Raw genomic sequence first — 22,213 nt, forward strand, 5'->3', positions numbered from 1 at the left:
CCATTTTGCATCACAGTTACAAGAAATCAAGTTACCTGTAACAAGACAACCTTCAGATTAATTTTAATTAAAGCTTCTCTCTCAGTTATCAAATTATTAGCAAGGTATTTTTAATGAAATTGTAGAAAAAATAGTCTTGGCCAGAATCTGAGGGAGTTAACAATACTGAGGCTCCTTGTAATAGAATCTCAGTTTAGTACATACACACGAGATCTGAACGTAGTTATTTGTGTACCACTGCCGCCACCAAGGCAACGCATTTTTGAATGTGTCTGTACCTTTTCACTCCTTGAAGCCCTCGTTGTGACATGAAATTTGATTTTGTGAATGCACCGACTGCATCCAAATGACCAACTTTTATGTAAGGCAGATTTTTGTTTGTTGGGGGAGGAGGGGGAGTTCTTAAGAAAAGTCCTAACAGCTTATGGATACATACATTAAAAAAATCCTACTCCTTTTGCTTTATCCCCCTTCAAGGCCTGAGTGTTGGGAATATGTTCTATGTCTTTTCTGATGATGGGATCACAGTCCTTCAGCCAAACGAATGTGAAATCCGGAGACACATCAGGCCCGAAGAGAGGATTTTCACAAGCTATGTAAGTCCTAAACCCAGCAGCTACCGCCGACAGCTGGGAAACTTTCTCTTAATCTCTTCAAAGGTTGTGATTACTAAAGGACCCGTTTGACATAGTGATGTTGGAGCTTGGTGGGCTTCGTGTGGCTTCCCCGAGGTATATCAACTTCTCCTCTTGAAAATTGAGGGAACCACATATAAGACTGACATGGAGGATTACTGACATGCTGCAGAGAATTTGACTAGTTATCATGTCAAAATGTAGGCAAAGACTTTCACTTGTCCTGTTTGACCTATTTACATACCCATGCCCAAAAGTTGTAGCTGGGATGTAGGGGAAGTACAGAAGTCAGTAGCAGCGAGATGGAGACATCACTCACTGGTGCTAACTGGCCCCTTTTACTGATGGCTTCATAGGCAAAGGAGTGGGCTACTTTCTGCTCTTTGGAGATAGTTTCCCAGGTTATACCATGGCAGGGAGGTGAGTCAGAATGCACAGAAGATCGTTGTGCCATGCTGGTCCTCTGCATCTGCTGAACCAGAGACCCATGCTGTCCTCCTTTGCTGTCCAGTATTTTCTGCCAGCTCTGAGTTTACCTAACACTTGCTTTAGGAAGCCACAAGGAAAATTTGTTCAGGTGTCAGTGAATGTCAAGCACTGGAGTTCAACACAGCAACTGGCATAACACGTGCCTGGAGGCCCTGTGAGGCCAATGTTTCCAGTGACCTGTGTTGTGTACTCTTCCGTGGTAACACACATCATATGAAAACTCAAGAAACTATCAAATCTCATAAAATACAGGTGCTGAAATACATCCAGAAATGCTTTCTTAGTTTTTTTAAAGGCTTGGCTTACAGGGAAAGATGAGAATGTGGCTCCCTTCTGAAGGACTCAACCTTGCTTTCAATTCGGGGAGGAATAAATGGGGGAAATCCCTATCCCTATCCCTAGAATCAGGCTTTTCTGCCGTGGGTCAAGATCTTCTTGTGAGTCTATTTTCAGTATTTTTTTAATTTCAATAACTTTCTAGTTGATATTGGGGTTTTTTTTCCACTGGATTTTAATACACCTTGGTAGAAATCCAGAGTGATGTTCCCCCTAAGACAGGTCCTTAGCATGGGCTTACTATTATCAAGCCACACTTGAGCTGTTGCTACTCAAAGACAGAAATCTTGTGTTTCTTTTCCAAAGAGCTGTAAATATTGAAGAGGTGGTTCTGGAGAAACAGCTTGAAAAGAACAAAGGAGAGAGGGCACTTAAGGAAATAATGTCAGCACAGTGGTGGGCATGAAAGGTATTTTTAACATCATTACTTGGCTGCCTTCAGAGAGACCTCTAAGGGTTCATAGAGCCTTTTGCCCTGGTGGAGGGAAGATTGACTTTTTTCTCCTCCCTTTTTGCTTTTAGTGTGTTGAGTGTTTGCCACGTAGACAGTGACACCAGCCTGCAACTTCAGGAGGGTTTCTGCAACAAAGGTTTCTTCATTTGCTATTAGAGGGCACACACAAAAGCAGGTAGAGTAGAAAGGCCAGTGACCTTTCCCTGCTCCTGTTGGTTTGGGTGGATGCCATGTGGTGAGACCCCAAGCTGCAGCACTCAGCTGAGGATGAGGAGGGTAGTTTGGAGGATGTCAGGTGTTGGGCGTCAATGCCTGGCTTTTGTAACATGTTTTAGCTTGCAGTAGCATAGATCCCCAGCCCAGCTGGAGGGCCCAGAAGGAAAACGCAGTCAAGCTGTTGAGTCTTGTATCTTCCCTTACACATGGTCTCCATCAAGGTACTGAGCTGACAGAGCTGGGCTGCTTAGAGGTGAAATCTTTTTATCCACAGCCATCGCTGTAATACAGACCTGGTGCTGGAATTGCTTTAGTTTGTACCTTCTCTTTCCCCAAACAAGCTCTGCTGCTCTAATTGCTTTCCCCTTAGGGAGGTTGGGCTGTTATTTAAAGTGACCCGGCTGTTGTATTGGCAAAATTTAAGACCAACAGTTGTGCTCACTGAAATATATATGTCTTCATTTAGTTTTACCCTTGTTTCCTACACCACAGCCTGGTCCCACACAAATGCTCTTTCACATAAAGTAACTTGAGAGCAGGAAAAGAAATGAAGGGCAGCCAACATGTAGAGGCTTGTGAGTGAGATCGCGTGAGACTCTTCAAGGTTAGGGGGCCAGTGAGCTCCCACTAAAGCTAATACCACTTTTGCACTGGACTCAGAGAGTATCAGAAACAAAATATGGCATCAGGCACCTGTGAATAGGATTTGGTACACAGTAACAGGATTTAGTTCCTTTTGAAGATAAGTTTCTGTGTTGGAGCAATAGACTGTAGGACCCTGCTTGTTTTCCTAGTGTTTCCCTGAGCTCAAACATCTTGGATCACACTCTCCTGAACTGAAAGTGAAGACTTTATGAAAAATATAGAGCTGTGATTCAATTAATGTAAATCTCTGTGTTTTCAAAGCACAGCACAGAGTTATATTTATTTTGCTAATAAATGCTGGCAGAACTGCTAGTCTTGATGAACCATGGCGTACTTCTAAAGATAGATCCATGGACTTTGTGGTTACTTAAATCCCACGTCAGCTTGCAGGAGGTCCAGCTGTTTAATGTCACAGGATAGAGCCAGATTGCAGTGTGCTACCTGATAAAATAAGTATTTCATGGTTTCCAGGAAAGAAGGGGGGAAAAAAATCATCCTAATGGAATCCCCGTGGATTTTTTTATTTCTATGATTTTCCAAAGCTAAGCTCCTTGCTGCTCCAGGCCCTGAACTTGTAGAAATTAAACCTTTTCTCCTCTTCTTTTTTTCTTTCCTCAGGAAGAGATCTGTCCCAGAGTGGAAGGCGAAGGCACTCAGTCCTGCCTCTGGGCTTCAGCAGTCAATGTCAGAGACAAGTACATTTATGTGACACAGCCTAAGCAGAACAGAGTAGTGATAATTGATATCCAGACTCAGAAAGCTGTGCAGGTACTTAGGAGGGGAATGCTTTATTCAGTGACCGCAAAAGACTTTGGTATGGGACCAAAAAAAAGTAGATCTTTGCCCAGTGGAGCTGCTGACATCACTAAAAAGTTGGGCCTGTGTTGCTTTCAGCCATGGGGTCACGGTGTAACTTCACTGGTGGGGAAAAAACTTCTTTATAGGCTCTTTATCATCATCTTGGAGCTGCATCTGCAGCCAGGCTTGCAGCTAGCGTGGTAAAATAATGCTGGAGCCAATTTCTGGCTTATGCTCACTGAGCTACTGCCTGACCTCGGTTATAAGCGGTTTGGGAAGAATGAACTGGTGTGGGTATAACTCAAGCAGAAATTGGCCCCTGATCTGCTGGCAATAAGTAACAGCATAAGATGGAGTGATGTCTGGCCAGAAAACGGCACTGAGCAGACAGATTTTTCTCCTGCTGGTGCTGCTGATCCCCTAATTGATTTGAAGGTAATTGTGCAGAGCGGCACAAATGGGTGTAACTGTGGTACGTGGGAATGTCTGTGACGTCTCTCTTATGAGGAAAGGCTGAGGGATTTGTGACCTTTTAGCCTGGAGAAGAGAATAATGATCTGATCAACGCCTATAAATACTTAAAGGGTGGGTGTCAGGAGGATGGGGCCAGTCTTTTTTCAGTGGTGCCCAGGGACAGGACAAGAGGGAACAGGCACAAACTTGAACATAGGAGGTTCCATCTAAACATGAGGAGGAACTTCTTTCCTGTGAGGGTGGCAGAGCCCTGGAAGAGGCTGCCCAGAGAGGTGGTGGGGTCTCCATCTGGAGACATTCCAAACCCCACCTGGACACGTTCCTGTGCAACCTGCTCTGGGTGGACCTACTCTGGCAGGGGGTTGGACTAGATGATCTCCAGAGGTCCCTTCCAACCCCGTAGCATTCTGTGATTCTGTAATATTCATCATGTGCATTTGGGTCAGGATGTAAATACCCATCTCTGTTTTTTTTAAAGTCCTTAGATGTTGACCCATTGCCAACCAAATTACACTACGACAAGTCCCACGACCAAGTCTGGGTCCTTAGCTGGGGGAACATGCGGAAATCCTCACCAACCCTGCAGGTAAGTCCTTATGCACTGGGCCTTTGCCCTTCCTTTTTGTTTTTTTTAAAGTCCTTAGATGTTGACCCGTTGCCAACCAAATTACACTACGACAAGTCCCACGACCAAGTCTGGGTGCTCAGCTGGGGTGACATGCGGAAATCCTCACCAACGTTGCAGGTAAGTCCTTATGCACTGGGCCTTTGCCCTTCCTTGGCTTGGCAGCATCGGTGGCAAGCTGGTGGCTGGTTGGTTGCAGGTAATTAACAGCATTTAATGGGCTGGCTATAAAGCTGCTCTTTCAATTTGCATATCTAGCGCGTTTTAGTCATCCCTCCTCCATCCATCCATCCTCACATATTTTTCCTGCTGTTTAATTTGTTTTTGAGCAACGACTGTGCCGTGGGCTGGCAGCAGGACCGCTTTGTTGCCAAGGTCTGTTTTAGTTTTAAGGCTGATGGCAGAGCCAAGTGCCGTGGAGTCAGACAGCAAGGGCTGGCAGCTGACTGTGAGCAGCACGAGCTGCCACGCTCTGGGTCATTTGTGCACCCGGCATGAGTGCAGCTTCTTTTTATCTTGATTGAGGTCTAAAAGCAGTGGGTACCAAGAAGCCACAAAGAGGGTACTTTCCGCATGGAAATATAAGGTCTCCAGGGAGACCTTATAGCGGCCTTTCAATATCTGAAGGGTGCCTATAGAAGAGCTGGGGAGGGACTCTGTGCCAGGAAGGGTAATGATAGGACAAGGGGAAACGGTTTTAAATTGGAAGAAAAAAGATTCAGATTAGATATCAGGAAGAAATTTTTTACTATGAGGGTGGTGAGACACTGGAACAGGTTGCCCAGGGAAGTTGTGGATGCCCCATCCCTGGAGGGGTTCAAGGCCAGGCTGGATGGGGCCTTGAGCAACCTGCTCTAGTGGGAGGTGTCCCTGCCCAGGGCAGGGGGCTTGGAACTAGATGATCTTTGAGGTCCCTTCCAACCCAAACCACTCTATGATTCTATTCTATGAAATCTGTGGCTATTCAGGTTGTTGGTAGTGTTTCAACGGAGGTGTAAGTCAGGCTGAGCATCACTTTCAAGGATAACCCTACGGTAGGGACCAAGTGTGTGCTCACTGCAGAGCTGCAGCACACCCTCCTCACATGTTATAATGACCTGTGATTTTGCTGTCTGCAAAGAATTTGAGGGCATTGCATATAAAAGAAGCATCAAAAGGAGAATGAATTGTACTGTGCCTGAAGATTCATAACTCTCTCGGTATTACTTACCTACCACCCTTGTTATGCATCGAGTAAAACCACCCTGTTTTCCAGTGGGTCAAGGCGTTTACCTTTTCCTATCTTTCATATAGGAGAAGTCCAGGTTCTCTGCCAGTGCACTAAATAGTTACTTATTTTCCTTAAACTCACTTTGTCGCTTGTCTCTCACATGCCTTCACCTCCTTTCTAATGATGATGGAGCATTATGTGGTAGAGCTGTTGCTTTCGTAGTGAAATGCAGAAAAGAGCTCTCTAGGGCATGAACAGAAAAGCATAAACAGCAGAAGTAAAACCTCAGGGACAAATTCTGTTATTGGTTGTCAGTGACTGCACCGAAGGGATGCCAGTGAGGTCCCTGGAGCTTCTCCATGGTCAGCACCATCAGACCCACAGTGATATTGGGACACAGTGATGCACATAGGTTTGCACAATTCAATTAGCTTTCTTTCTAGATTTCCCTGGAAGATTCACTCTTCTGTTGATGGTTTAGAAACACTTATGTCTATGCATCTAATAGACGTGTTTTGCTATATGCATCTAATAGAGTGTTTTGCTGCTGTAAATATGTTATATGACAGAGTTGACACCAGAGCTGATTTGATCCATCCAGACATACCCTTCTCTAGTAGTTATTTTCTGGCACTTGCTGCCCAACCTTTCTGGAAACATAGGTGTCATGTGAATACTCCTATCAGAAAGGTTTGCTTCTAAGTCTACATTAAAGCATTCCCCAGCAGGCAGAGAAGAAGGCTGGCTGCGCTTTCTGACCTAAAAACCTACAAAACCCTAGGGCTACGTTAGTTGTGGGGCTGCCCAAGGCTTCGCTGGAGATGCTGCCCCATGAAGGTCGGATGAGCCATCCCCACCAGCCACATGCTCCATCTGAGATAACGGCTGCAGCCTGTGGGCTTTCAAGAATGGAGAATGGACCAGGAACTCAACATGGGCAATTTCAGGAAAAGATGCCAGAAACAGAATGGGGGCAAATAAACAAAGGCTTGTGAGGCAAAGCCAACAGCTTTGTCTCACCTGGGGATGAGCAGTTCCCTGTACAGGGTATAAGGAGACAAAATGGGCACTCTTTACCCTTTCTGACTTAATTTCTTCCATCCAGCTGTGAGAGGTTTCTGTAATTAAAGGAGAGATGGCACAAGCATGTGATTATTAAGAAGAACACACCATCTGCACAGTTGGAAACTTGTTATAACACTCCAGCTCTCAGATAGTCCTTTCTGTTCTCTTTATGAAGTGCAGTTACACATGTAGAGAATGAGATTACCATCAGCATCAGCAGATCTTTTCTTTTTTCTGACCTTCTTTCCCAAAAGGTGGGCAGTGACTAATTTGGCAAAGTTCGTTCTTAAAACCAGCAGTGGTTAGTTGCAGACATGCAATAAATTATCTATTTTAACAAAGATGCTGCTGCAGAGGTTGGTCTAAATTTCCACTCATTCTTTGGAAGTCGGGGATTTATCAAACAGCTCGTGCAGCCGACTAATGGGATGCTGGTGTTTACTGGCTTCTGGGAAGCAAATGTCTGGCCTCGTGAAAGCACTGTGCAAGAGTGGGCATCTCTCTTGAGCCGTCTAATTGGAAGACATCTAAATGGCACGACCAGAACAGCTGTCTGAACCAAACCTTGGAGGGTTTTAGCATTTCCTTCATGAATTATGTAGCTATAAATTCCAAGCAACTACTGTTGCACATTAGAGCAGCGGAAGTTCCTAATGAACGGACTAAAGTCATCTTGAATGGAGCAAACAGTTGGAGTATTTAACATTTTAATTATTGAAAAGTTATTTATTGAGAACTTAAATTATTGAAAACTACCTCTCCTCTTCTGGAGTGGTGGAGGAGCTGAGTTCCCACAGCCGGGGAGGGACAGACAAAGAGCCCCCTCTCTGCTCCTCCCTGAGCTTTATATGGTGTGGTAGATGGAAGAACAGCTCTTCTCCTTCAAAGTGGTAATTAACTGCTGTGAGTTAGTGTTTGATCCTTCAAGCTGGTAAATTATCGCTGTGCATTTAAGTGAGATTAATAAATATAACCGTGAAATACATGTTTATTTTAGACAGCGAGGAATAAATTACGATGTTCTTACTGTTGTCATGCTACTTCAGCTCCTGCATGACTGCTCTTTCTCGAGATATGAACGTCTTATGAAAGTCAAGTTGTGTGCTTACCTTACAAATGTCACGCCTCAAATACTATTTATTAGCACACCCTTTTCAGGACAGCTACACCAAACAATATTTTTAAGTCATTAATCAGTTTGAGTCTACTACATCCCTGGGAAAAAGCCACTCGGTCCCGTGTATGACTCTGTAATCTGTATTTACCTTTCTCTCTGCTTGTCCTTGTGCTCAGCCTTGTGTGTATTTATTGTAGGTAATACCAGAGGCCAGCGCAGGGGAGGATCAGCACGTTATCCGCACGCCGTTTGAAGGAGTGGATGATTTTTTTATACCACCTACAAATCTTATTATTAATCACGTTAGGTAAGAAATGATCTTAATGAGTAGCAACGGTGACCACGCCGCTCTCTTCTGGTGGGCACCTTTCTAATAATCTTACAGCACTTTACAAATGTCAATAAGTGAATTCGTGATCAAGCTATTTTTATCTTCATTTTCACGTGTCAAATGGAGCAAATTACCAACAGTTATTCAGCAAATGAATGAAACAGCAAAAACAAAACCTGGCCTTCCCTTACACCATGCACAGGCATTCAAGCCTCCACTTGGTCAGCCATGCTTCCTTGCAGCAAAGTGTGACCCACTGCCCTGGCTTGCTTGTGCCAGGAACTTGATGACCCAAAAGTTGCCTTTCCTGCCTCAAAACCACTTTATGGATCTGGGCAAAAAACCTATGTCAAAGGCTTACTGCCCGAAGTGCTGAAAGTTTATTCTGCCTGAAGCATAAAGCATGGTTCTTCCACGTGTCTCCAACTTGTTCAAATATTGGATCTCTGTGTGAGGTGTATGGTTTGAGCAGAAAAATGGTACACGCTGCATATTAAAAAAAAAAAAAAAACACTTCTATGAACCATCGGTTTTGAGTGTTAATGTGATGTAGTGGTTAATGACATTGTGTAACTAACATACTAATAACTTGGAGTAATACTGGCTGCTTCCCAGCAGGCACAGGAAGCCTCCTATTAACATTATCAAAATTGATGATAACTGCACAGCAATTTATACTATTCTTACCATGTTACAACATAACAACTGTTTAACCATCTTCTGTCCCTGATATACTTTAACTAAGTTAAACACTCAAGAAATCATAATGCAACTCCTCACATTAATCTTAGGTTCCCTGCAGTGAACACCGAGGACAGGGAGGTCACACTTAAATGATTATGGGTTGAATCTGATCCAAAATAAATAACTTTGCTTCCTGCAACACAAAATAATGAGACATACTTCATGGCTGTCGTTCTTAATTTTTCCGTACCTCATTTTTCCTGTTTGCTTTCAAAATATGGCTGTGACTAATAGTAGTGCCAGGAGGTAGATGACTCTGCTGAATGTTAAAGCCTGAGATGAGAAGGTATGGTCTGAGTTCAAAGACACGAAGGGGGAATTACACTTTTTTATATTTGATTGTCTTTTTGATTCAGTGTGATTAATCAGACTTATAAAGACAATCTTCCATAAGAAATATTAAATGTAGATAATTGTCTATGGTTTTCCACATGCAAAACGGAGAATGCTGTGCCTAATTTCCTATTTCATTTGTTCAGGGCCAGATTTTTGTCCGCTCTCTCTCACCGTCAGCAGAGAAAAATAATTGCTCACAGTCTAATGAGACTTACTGAGATCATGTTCTAAATTCTCCACTCAGAAACAATAAATGGCAATACCAGCATTTCCCAGGAAGGTGAATATTTAAGCAATCTCTTCCACGAGCCCAAAAATATTTGTATGCAAATGTTTCTGCATATGTATTTCAGCTGCCTGTTATTTCAGATGGATATCTAGGAATGTATCCATTTTTATTAGTTCCCAGGGTAGATTGTTGTCTATTAAAAACTCTCTAAGTGCAAGGTTTTCTTTGAGATTTCAGATCACAGATTTCATGCAAGCGCTGCGCCTCTTCTGCAGCCATGTGCACATAAAACGCATTCTGACCCACTTTTTTAAATTAAAGTTTATGATAAGAACCATTTCTTAACTTCTTCAGGCATTTGGCCAAGTATTAAGGAAGTCTTGGGAAAAAAAAACTGCTGTAAGGGAAAGCATTTTTTAAAGTGTACTTAAAATGCATTCATCCAGGAGAAATACAAGTGTCATATCCAATTTCCACACACAGAGTGCACCACGAGTCTCCACTGCAGATATTTTCTGAAGTCTCTAATGGATGTAAGTATAATGGGAAAATGAAAGGCTTAGCCCAGTGATTTTCATGGAATCATACACTACATTGGCTCGTTCTTTAGAAGTGAAGTCATTGCCGAATGTCTCATTGACAGATGGATTAAGAATAAAGAAATAAACCCAGTGTTTTAGGCAAAATATATATCATCTGCACGCAAGCACGTTGCCCTCCACGTTTCACAAAGCAATTTTACATCTTTTGGGGAAGAGATACAAAACTAAGCACTCACTTCATTTCCCTCTGTCTGCATTGAATGGATGAAAAGATACTCGATGTAAAATTAGTTTTTGCGAGTCAGTATCAGTGACCTGTGAATCCAGGGGAACACAAACAGGCCGTTTCTATGGGCTCCCTCTCAAATTAAGCAGAAACCTTTCTTGGCTATTCTTGACCTTTTCTTGTCTTCAGCAAAGGTCAGATGTGCTACAGCATATATCTTTTACAGAACATTTATTTTCCGCTCGCTGTTGGCTGCCCTCTCTCGAGACAGAAAACAAAGACCCCTTTTCTTCAGCGTGCCCTGGCTGGTCGTGTTCCTCGAGAAATGTTTTACACTTTCCCTGGGCTGGCAGGACAGTGGTTAATACAGTCTCTACACCTCAGCCTTGCCAGCTCCTGCAGTGGTCCCCAGGTACCACGGGTAGCAAACGCACATCAGGGCTACCCTCTGGTGCTATGATTTATGAGACGAGGTGGGACATGGTCTTCTCTCAGTGGTTATACACACAGCTCAGCATTCCTCTCTGGCACCAACCTGGCAGGGATATGCTATATTTTGAACAGTTTTCTATGTTGAGATTGAAGAAGTCTTGAGTATATATTTCCAGCTCCTGTAGCAAACGCACATCAGGGCTACCCTCTGGTGCTATGATTTATGAGACGAGGTGGGACATGGTCTTCTCTCAGTGGTTATACACACAGCTCAGCATTCCTCTCTGGCACCAACCTGGCAGGGATATGCTATGCCAGCTCCTGCAGTGGTCCCCAGGTACCACGGGTAGCAAACGCACATCAGGGCTACCCTCTGGTGCTATGATTTATGAGACGAGGTGGGACATGGTCTTCTCTCAGTGGTTATACACACAGCTCAGCATTCCTCTCTGGCACCAACCTGGCAGGGATATGCTATATTTTGAACAGTTTTCTATGTTGAGATTGAAGAAGTCTTGAGTATATATTGAATTACATCTCTCTAGACCTGAAGCAGATTAAATACAAAACTGGTCAACACTAGCCTAGAAAACACCCAAGTCTTGGTATCACTCCTATTGTAAATTGGTCTTGCCAATAAAAGGCTTCAGCTCTTGAAGATGTTTTTCAAATACCCAAGAGTTTCTTCAGGCTTCCAGGATTAGGTTGCTAATTTTAACTGAAATATATACCTCCTTTTAGCGTGATTTAGAAGCACTAAAACCAGGAAGATTTCTTACAGAACAGAGACAACATTACTGCACACGCTTACGAAACCAACAGGATAGAGTTCCCCAGTTCTGCTGACTTTGGTCTTTTCTCAGGCCTATCACCGTGTCTCCAGAGATGACTTCAGTGTCGTGTGTTCTATTTCAGGTTTGGCTTCGTCTTTAACAAATCGAAACCCGCGGTTCACAAAATCGACCTGGAAACTGTGACCCACATCAAGACTATCAACTTCAAAAACCGTAGCTGCCTACCGCAGACCATGGCCTACACCCACCTGGGCGGCTACTTCTTTGTCCAGTGTAGGAGGAATAGGTCGGGGCCTGCGTCACCACAGCTCATTATTGACAGTGTTACCGATGCCGTCATCGGCCCCAACGGCGACGTATCGGGCACCCCCTATATCTCACCCGACGGACGCTACTTGGTCAGTGCAGATGAAGACAGTGGCAGGATCAAAGTCCAGGCTCTTACTGTCCGAGGGGAAATCAAGTTGATTTATGACTTACAAACAAACATACACATATCTGATCTGACATTTCAACCCTCTTTCACTGAAGGCAATCAGTACTATCTATATGCTACTTCACATTTGCAAACAGATGTGCTTTTTGTAGAGCTGTCGACGGGGAAAATGAATGTACTGAAGAATTTAAAGGACCCTCTCCCATCCAAAGACTGGCCCTGGAGCAACTACAACAGAATTATGAAAGACAGTGGATTATTTGGACAGTATCTCATTACACCAGCTAAAGATTCATTGTTTGTTATAAATGGGAGGCAAAACACGTTACGCTGTGAGGTTTCGGGTATAAGGAGGGGTAACACAGTGGTCTGGGTTGGAGAGGTATGAAAGGGCAGTAGCAGTAGAGCCTTTGGCAGGCAAGTACCGGTTGGACCTTTACGCTGCAACAAAGGAGCAGTAGTATTGTATATTTTTACACTGGGAAAAAAAAGAAAAAAAAAGCAAAAACAAACAAAAAACCCCTGTATAGGCTTCATGGTACAACACTGGTCTACTTGCAAGTTTTCTAATATAAGGTATGCTCTGCTAATAGGAAGTGGTTTTGAAGGGATATTTTTTATTTGGGGGTATGATTTGTGGTTATGAGAAAAATGCTGGGAAGCGAATAATATCTCCACTGAGATATCGTATAAGCCACGAAACCTAGCGATTCTGTAGAACAAAACAGATTCTGAGTTTCCATACTGAGGAGCTTTTATGTTCTGTTCAAGCCATCCGTTTTCTTTCCCGGATACCTTGCCCGTTAGCTGTGCTGACTATCCCCACCCCAACACAGAGAGGCCACAGAAGCAACGACCGCAGTTAAAATTCACCTTTGGGTGATGAGGGAAACTAAGCATCAGAGAGCAGTTTGCAACCCACAGAAACCTAGGAGAGGGATTTAATGAAAACTGATCGGTTTTCTCTGCAGGATGGCTTTGGGAGGATTCGCGGATGCGATTTCAGGAGGAGGCATAACAGAAATAGTAACTGTCAGCTTGCTTTCTTCTGCGCTGAATTTTGCTCTTGGAACTACTGAAGGCAACGTTACGAGTCCTCCCCCTTCTTCTAATGCATATTTGTGTGATTGTATTTGAGAAATTTGGCATGAAATATCCAGGCCATTACAGGAGCCAGGAGACACTGAGGGGGAGAGTTTGTAAAACAATTTTGTTGAGAAGGAGGCATTAGTCCTTCAGTAGCTTCTGAGCGTGGTCAGTTTGGGCACAATATGCAAAATCTGCTCTTGGGGGGCAGAGAATTAGTTACAGTTATTCCCATAGGAGGCAGCAACACTTCTAGAGACTGTTGGTCTCTCTCATTAAATATTTAATAGCACTGAAGTCACTTGTTTCTTCATAAAATAATAGCTACAATGACAGAGGGCATTTTTAATAGGAAACTCACTCATTTTCTAGTCATAGACTTAATTTGCCTATTTCTTTTCAGACACCCTGGGAAACAATTTTTCTTTGTGATTTTTTTTTTCTTCCCATTTATAGCACTCTTGTTTATAGTCAATTATCTTTTAGTTATGAGCAAAGAGATTTCGTGTAAAACCAGCCGAATTGCCCTAGAATGCAACAGCTGGTATTGAAAAATTTCACTCGAGCTCCCATAAAAATACAGATCCATTTGCACATTTGGAAGATATAAAAACTTTTCTAGTTGTGGGGTTTTTTTGTAACTTTCTATATCCATCACCGTGAAGTAATCAGGGGGAGAGCAGCTACGGCTGTGCGAACCGGGGGAGCCGGTTGTGCGCCAATGGGCGCATCCGAGTGGTTGTATCTCACATACAGCTTTGAAAGTATGGTCTTGAGGTGGGTGAAGACTCTCTCTGAAGGTAAACATCTGTTGCATTGGAGCCACCCATCGGCCTTTTCAAAGACCCAGCTCGTTTTGTGAATGACCTCGTTGCCCAGAGTTTGTAGGAAAGCAGCTGCTGAACACACCCAGTGGTATGAAGTGGCGCGGTAATTATTTTCCTCCACAGATGCTTAAAGTCACCCATTTCACAATGCACACAGAGGGATTTTAAATGAGAAAGATGCAGACTAACGTTGGTAATCTTTGCTGTAAGTGTTAGACTTCTACCAAAAGAGTAGCATTTTAGCGTGGCTATAGACCTGAAGTAATTTAAACCATTTCGGTTCTATAGATAATATATAAAAATCTGTTCAGACAGACGAAGAAGGGGAGCTGAATCCTATGAATTCATTAAACATGGAGTCCTTGAAATTGCCCTTCAACACCCATAGGCTGAAACCTACACCTCTTTTCACTTATGAGCCATAGGGGTTAGAAGAGACTATCCCATCATTGCAACACAGACATAGAAAACAGATTGGCATAGCCTTCCTTTAGCAATGCATGGTGTCCGTGATTTTCTATTCACCCAGTTAGGAAACATACCCATGTCAAGGAAAGGAGAAGACCAGCTTTGTAAGTACCTTTAAATATGCACAACTCCTTTCTTGAACGAAGCTGTATCCATACATTGCAGTCATCCTAAATGTGTTTTACCAAGGCCAAACACTGCTCTCGTGTTATCTTTCATGACTTCTTGAATATTTTATTATGCCTATGGTAAGTTTCCCTGTAGAGACGTTCATTGTGTCATAGATCAAGCAAATATTACTTTTTTAAGAATATTAAAAAAAAAAAAAACAACCTGTATATATCTGTTCAGGTAAATATTCTTTGAGGCTGGTTTATATATAGGCTGTGAAAGATGTGTAACAGACCTCACTTCTTCCTGTTTGTTGCAAAATATTGGAATAGCGTTCACTTGAAAAATCCCACTCGGACCTTCCAAAGATGTTCCCTTTCTTCCCTCTTCAGCCCAGGTTCTGGTGATGTGTTTTCTAAATTATCCTAATGGTTATATATCATACTTAGAAAATGAAGTACAACTTAGATTGTCCACACAACTTGTGAACAGTTCCAATGACAGTCAAATCTGACATTAAAGTGCTGCACATTTGTTACTCTGATTTTTATTTTTTTTTATGACACAGGAATTTTATATATACTCCGAAAATGCTTCAATTCATTTTTGCCTTTCAACTCTGTCAAGGAGACTACTCTCCCATGTTTGCAGTTCTTTACCCACTCCCTTCATGTTCTCCACCAGTTCACAATCAATTCCTAGCTAATAAATTAATTAATCACAGTGATTAATTGAAATGAATTTAAATTGAAATAATGGCCCTTCAGTTATCACATAACACTCAATTATCAGTTGGGTATTCTGACACTAGAATCATGGAAAAAATAGTCCCTCATTGAGAATAAGATTCTAGTCCCAAGATCAGATGAATTTTGAGGTTAAATATCAGTACAATGGAAGTAATGTTTTGACTTAGTATTTCCCTCAATATTTTCACTTTCTGAATGAGAGAGGGTTTTACTTAACATCATTAACTATGCACTTCAGTGACTATTTAGAAACCATCCACTTTTAAATTAGAGAGAAAAATCACAAGTGCCTTAATTTGGAGTCTGTGACAATAATTAACATATTCTTACCATTTAATACTTTCATTACTTTTTTTTACTACTACAAAAAAAAAAAAAAAATCGAAAAAAGTCCCTAAAAATGTCAGCGGGAAGAGGTGGGCATGGGTGGGAGATGGGAAACTGGCAGGTCTGCTCAATCACTCCTGCCAAAGGGGCTTAGCGAGGGGGGAGGCATCAAAAAACCCTTCACCCTCCTTGGAGGAGTTGGGCCCTTTGACTGGGTTGACCTCCATGAGCACGGCTTTGCCCGAGAGACACTCAAGTCCAGATGACCTGTTGACAAGTACTTATTTACTTGATTTATACCATGATTAGGTCTTAATTACTAGAGTGCCCAGGAGTGTATTGGGTACTGCATAAAGCAGATGAAAAGGCCAAGATCTCAATTCTGTAAGGAGATAACAGCTAATTCCCCCTATGACCCTACAGCAGGCCAACAAAATGAATAGGAGAGTGGGAGCTGAGGCTGGGGGAGACATAAGCACTGACATGAGTGCAATAACCTGGTTATTCATCAAAGATATGGGCATGGTGTGATGCCTGTGTATTTTTTTCCCTAGGACCCACTTTGTCCCTTTGCATCCAGGGCTTTATTTTAAGTCAACATCCCTAGGGTTATACACATAGCTGCTGCTTCTCTTCATCGAACTCCTGGATCTGGGACACTCAACCTCAGGGATTTCCCATCCTATGACTCTCCACCTCGTGCTTGGATAAATTCTCCCTTAGATAATCTGTGGGTAATTCCTGCTTGTTCTAATGAAGTGCATCCCGCAAGGTGAGCGGCCAGTGCCTGCTTCCCATACCACGTTACAGCTCCCACTCTGCCTCCCTGCCAAAACCCTCATTTATTGCCTGACTCACGCCTTGCACATTTTGCACACTCTTGATCAAGGAGTGGAGTGATAGGATGAGGGAGAACGTTTTAATTTGAAAGAGGGGAGATTTAGATGAGAGATTAGGAAGAAATTCTGTGCTTTGAGGGTGGTGAGAACCTGGTTGCCCAGAGAAGCTGTGGCTGCCCCATCCCTGGAAAGGTTCAAGACCAGCTTGGAGGGGGCTTGGAGCAACCTGGGCTGGTGGGAGGTGTCCCTGCCCAGGGCAGGGGAGGAACTGGATGATCTTTAAGTCCCTTCCAACTCAAACCATTCAACGATTATATGATTTTCTCTTAGGCTAACAAAAAAACCCCTCAAACCATACAATACAGTTAGCTTATAGCAAAGAAAGCAGAGATTAATGTTATGCTTACCTCCTCCAATGCTGCCACGTGCTCCAAAGAGCTCCCTTCCAGCCCGGCAAGCTTCCCCTCTCCCCACTCTCCCTCACACCTGTCTCCAATTCCTTATCTGGACTTTCACAATGGGTAACACCTGTTGGGGTTCCCCAGATGCTTTGAACTCCTCTTTGGATTTCACCTGTTCTTCCCCCCTTCGTGCATCTCTTCCCTGGTGCTGCAGCACCTCAGCTCCTGCCACATCCCCATGGTGACCTCACCCTGTCCTCGCTGGAGCAAGAGATTTTTATTAATTTTTTTCCCTTGTTACCTTTTGAATTAGGTTGAAATACAACCCGGTGAAATCTCTGCATCTGGAGACCAGGAAAACCTGCATGTTTCTTTTAGAAAAAAGATGGGGGCTGCAATATTTGTGTTGAGGATGGGACAAACTCCCAACCAAGCACAGTGAGCCAGGGACGAGAGCTAGAGGAAGAAATAGAACCCTGAAATGTCACCCTTATTTTTAACCTGCCTCAACCGAGAGGGTTGGTTCTTTTTTAACACTGATCTCTAGAAATAAAGAATAAAATAGCAAGGCCATGAGGATTTTTTTTTTTTTAAACAACCCTGAAAACAGAGAAAAGCTGTGGACAGGCATCAATCTCACCTCTGGAAAAAATCAGGGTGCCCCCAAAATGCAAAGGTGCTGACTCGGGGCTGGTGCCTGAGCTGTGGGGCTGAGCTGCAGCCTGGCTGGGGGCCGTGTGATGAAGGGGGCTGCGAATACAGACCCGCAACTATTCATCTCTATTTTTATTGCATGCAGTGCGAGCTGGCTGCTGCCACCCAGCCTCATGCGTTTCCCAAAACCCCGTAGACGCTGAAGTCCCGCAGCTGCCCGGTGCCATGAGGTGGGATTTACAGCCCGTGCAGGTGGAGCAGGAGGGTTTGAGCATCACCAGTGTTATGTTCTTGGCCTGATCAAGACTCTGCTCCAGCCGAGATGATGCCCATAACTCAGTGTGTAGAGCACGGAAGGTCGGTCCCGCAGAGCCCTGCGGCAAGATGGACCGGTGCTGTTAATGACCCTCGGCGCCTCCACACAGGGTGCTTGGGTGACTTACAGTCCTCACAGACATGACTGGCTAATAAAGAAGCTCTGTTTTCCTTCCTCCTTTTAATTTTATTTGTCCCTTCATCGTAAGAAAAAAGAAAACTCCTGAAAAAGGGAGACAAACTTGTGCTTGTGGTGCTAAACTCAAAGGTGAACAAGGCTCTTGTAGGCCTCAACTTAAGTTTGAGACACACGGCAGGGAACATGGGTCGTAGTTTCCAAATGCAAGACAAAAGCAAGACCAAAAAAAGAGCCTTTTTTTTTTTTTTATAGTAGTAACTTAAAAAAAAAAAAAAAAGACGAGCCCTGCTGTGGTGCTTCTACCATGCAAATTGCCACTGCCTAGAGGCTCGCTTAATTAAGCACTTCAGCATCTAACCCTTGGCAGTCTGTGGTGTCTTTGACACTTGTCCAAAGCCATCAGATAAAGGCAGTAAGCACAGCAGAGAGCAGAAAGCCAGCTGCGGCTCGTAAACAAGACAAGCACTAAATCAAACACGAAGCCCATCCCAATTTACAAAGGTCAGAGCACTGGCATTTCCAGAAGTAAAACTCAAATTCCCACATTAGCAAAGGTTGCTCCCCACGGCCGCATGTCCGTGATGCCACATCGCTCTCTGCGCCACAGGGTGCCCAACCCAGGAGCTGTGACTTTCCAGCTTCTCTTTAACTTGCAGCAGGAGGATGCAGTGGTGGCTGGCACTTTGCCTTTCAATCACAGCAGAGCAGAGAGGGGAGCACTACCTGAAGGGGGGATTTTTTATTTTTATTTTTGACTGCAAAGGGTATCGCAGAGGGAGAGGTTTTAATGTTCTATTTAAGGTCACAGTAAATTCGGTGTTAATTGACTTCCAGAAAGTGGAGGGAAGTTTCTGCACAGGAAAGGGCATAATTTCTGCAAAGGATTTGCTTCGAGGACTGGCAAAGCCTGATCTGAGTGGGGTCAGGCAGGGAGACCAGGCTGGCATCCTGGCCTCCCACCTCCCTTTTCTTTTAGTAGGTCCAACCAAGTTAAAAAAGAGGAATAAGGCATCAGCTATTAGCTTTTATTTTTTTAAAAAAACAACTATATTATTTCCTACTTTCAACCCTCATCCATTTCAGCACAGCTGCCCCTGCAGGCCAGTACCTACTGTACCTGAGCATTAAAGATGCTGAATTTCCCCAAGCTGAACATCAGCCCCGAACAGCCTGTTGTGCAGACAGTTCAATGTGAGCAGCTATATTATATTTCTCTGTACTTGGAGCGTCGCATTGGGGTCCAGTTTTATTTTTACATAGAATCCAAGACAATTACTTTAAAATACAGGGTCAAAAATATTGGTGGACCACAAACACAGGCCAACTACTGGCTTATTAATTACCCTCTAGTCTAACCTGACTTTCTTTAAAATGGCTGATCTGAAACGAGCTATATCCCACCTGATAGCTACGCTTCAGCTGGTTCTCTTCATCCAGTTCATCTAGTCCTGGTGCAAGCTCTTGCCAAAACCAGGATCCTGCACTCATCTTGTAGACAAAAGCTTATCCAGCAGATTAATTTAAAAAAACCACAATATCTGCTAAAAAAAAAAGGTTTGGGAACCTCTGTAGGTGGTTTGGGAGTATATTTCCTTTTCCCCTTTGATAGAAGAGCCTCTGCATCAATGCGTGGACTCACACGCTGGTGTCGGTGGGGCACTGTCCTGTGCACACAGCTACACCATCTCAGCAGCACATCCCTACCCTTTAAGCCTCACTAAAAGCCAGGTTCATTTGTCTCAAGACAGACGACTAATGAATTTCCAGCACTGAACACACACACTGGAAAATGTGCAGTGGAAAAATAAAAATCAGCGCTGCCTGGAAAAGCCTCCTCTTGTAGTGCTCGTACATGTGAATGTTCCCCTTTACTTATAAAATACACAGAAGTATCCCTCATCCATTTCAGCACAGCTGCCCCTGCAGGCCAGTACCTACTGTACCTGAGCATTAAAGATGCTGAATTTCCCCAAGCTGAACATCAGCCCCGAACAGCCTGTTGTGCAGACAGTTCAATGTGAGCAGCTATATTATATTTCTCTGTACTTGGAGCGTCGCATTGGGGTCCAGTTTTATTTTTACATAGAATCCAAGACAATTACTTTAAAATACAGGGTCAAAAATATTGGTGGACCACAAGGCATCAGCTATTAGCTTTTATTTTTTTAAAAAAACAACTATATTATTTCCTACTTTCAACCCTCATCCATTTCAGCACAGCTGCCCCTGCAGGCCAGTACCTACTGTACCTGAGCATTAAAGATGCTGAATTTCCCCAAGCTGAACATCAGCCCCGAACAGCCTGTTGTGCAGACAGTTCAATGTGAGCAGCTATATTATATTTCTCTGTACTTGGAGCGTCGCATTGGGGTCCAGTTTTATTTTTACATAGAATCCAAGACAATTACTTTAAAATACAGGGTCAAAAATATTGGTGGACCAACTACTGGCTTATTAATTACCCTCTCTAACCTGACTTTCTTTAAAATGGCTGATCTGAAACAAGCTATATCCCACCTGATAGCTACGCTTCAGCTGGTTCTCTTCATCCAGTTCATCTAGTCCTGGTGCAAAGAAACTGCCCAGGAGGACACCACGTGTTGACAGAGGCAGCCAGTGTCAGCGAGCCCTGCTCTCTCGGCAGTTTTCCACTTCCCCAGCTTGTTCAACACAAAGTCAGCTCCGTATTAAACACCACTTCAGCTGGGAAGCTGGCTGGCACTGGCACCCCACCACTGGCACACAGGGTGCCATCTCTGTCCCATAGCCTAAATGACTCAGTATTTTCTCTCTGTGAAATTATTTCAATCCAACAGATACATCAGCTTCTTTATGATTTCTTAAGCAGATGTTATTCTTTCAAAGCAAAGCGTTTTCTCAAACCTGAAAACTCTTTATGTGATTTTTTTTTAAATATTTTTTTCTAATTTGCATCTCTTCAATGGCCTTTATTTTTTAATAGAGGAAGGGGATGCAGCCACACTCGTAGACAGCAACCTGGTGCAGCATGTTCCCCACCACCACAGACTTAGTCTCTGAAATCTCCACGTGCTCCCAGCTCTTACCAAAACCAGGAACCTGCACTCATCCTGTAGACAAAAGCTTATCCAGCAGATTAATTTAAAAAAAACCACAATATCTGCTAAAAAAAAGGTTTTGGAACCTCAGTAGGTGGTTTGGGAGTATTTTTCCTTTTCCCCTTTGATAGAAGAGCCTCTGCATCGATGGGTGGACTCACATGCTGGTGTTGGTGGGGCACTGTCCTGTGCACACAGCTACACCATCTCAGCAGCACATCCCTACCCTTTAAGCCTCACTAAAAGCCAGGTTCATTTGTCTCAAGACAGACGACTAATGAATTTCCAGCACTGAACACACACACCAAACACAGGCCAACTACTGGCTTATTAATTACCCTCTAGTCTAACCTGACTTTCTTTAAAATGGCTGATCTGAAACAAGCTATATCCCACCTGATAGCTACGCTTCAGCTGGTTCTCTTCATCCAGTTCATCTAGTCCTGGTGCAAAGAAACTGCCCAGGAGGACACCACGTGTTGACAGAGGCAGCCAGTGTCAGCGAGCCCTGCTCTCTCGGCAGTTTTCCACTTCCCCAGCTTGTTCAACACAAAGTCAGCTCCGTATTAAACACCACTTCAGCTGGGAAGCTGGCTGGCACTGGCACCCCACCACTGGCACACAGGGTGCCATCTCTGTCCCATAGCCTAAATGACTCAGTATTTTCTCTCTGTGAAATTATTTCAATCCAACAGATACATCAGCTTCTTTATGATTTCTTAAGCAGATGTTATTCTTTCAAAGCAAAGCGTTTTCTCAAACCTGAAAACTCTTTATGTGATTTTTTTTTAAATATTTTTTTCTAATTTGCATCTCTTCAATGGCCTTTATTTTTTAATAGAGGAAGGGGATGCAGCCACACTCGTAGACAGCAACCTGGTGCAGCATGTTCCCCACCACCACAGACTTAGTCTCTGAAATCTCCACGTGCTCCCAGCTCTTACCAAAACCAGGAACCTGCACTCATCCTGTAGACAAAAGCTTATCCAGCAGATTAATTGCTCTTGCCAAAACCAGGATCCTGCACTCATCTTGTAGACAAAAGCTTATCCAGCAGATTAATTTAAAAAAACCACAATATCTGCT

At 43.5% G+C, this 22,213-nt stretch overlaps 1 protein-coding gene across 5 annotated transcripts in view; it reads left to right on the plus strand.

Moving 5' to 3' along the window:
- The window catches only part of FSTL4 (follistatin-like 4), a 295,675-nt gene extending 280,511 nt beyond the window's left edge, over window positions 1-15,164 (plus strand). For 2 of the 5 annotated variants that reach the window (XM_014948309.1, XM_014948313.1), the window contains 5 exons: window positions 478-596; window positions 3,394-3,543; window positions 4,685-4,792; window positions 8,262-8,371; window positions 11,820-12,522. In XM_014948309.1, coding sequence (XP_014803795.1) covers window positions 478-596; window positions 3,394-3,543; window positions 4,685-4,792; window positions 8,262-8,371; window positions 11,820-12,522 — 1,190 coding nt within the window. Of the gene's footprint in view, window positions 1-477; window positions 597-3,393; window positions 3,544-4,525; window positions 4,634-4,684; window positions 4,793-8,261; window positions 8,372-11,819 lie in introns of all 5 variants that reach the window. The other 3 variants (XM_014948312.1, XM_014948314.1, XM_014948311.1) reach the window with 2 other exon arrangements.
- Window positions 15,165-22,213: the final 7,049 nt, after the last annotated feature.

Source organism: Calidris pugnax, unplaced genomic scaffold, assembly GCF_001431845.1.
Source record: "Calidris pugnax isolate Ruff unplaced genomic scaffold, ASM143184v1 scaffold27, whole genome shotgun sequence".
Lineage (NCBI taxonomy): Eukaryota > Metazoa > Chordata > Aves > Charadriiformes > Scolopacidae > Calidris > Calidris pugnax.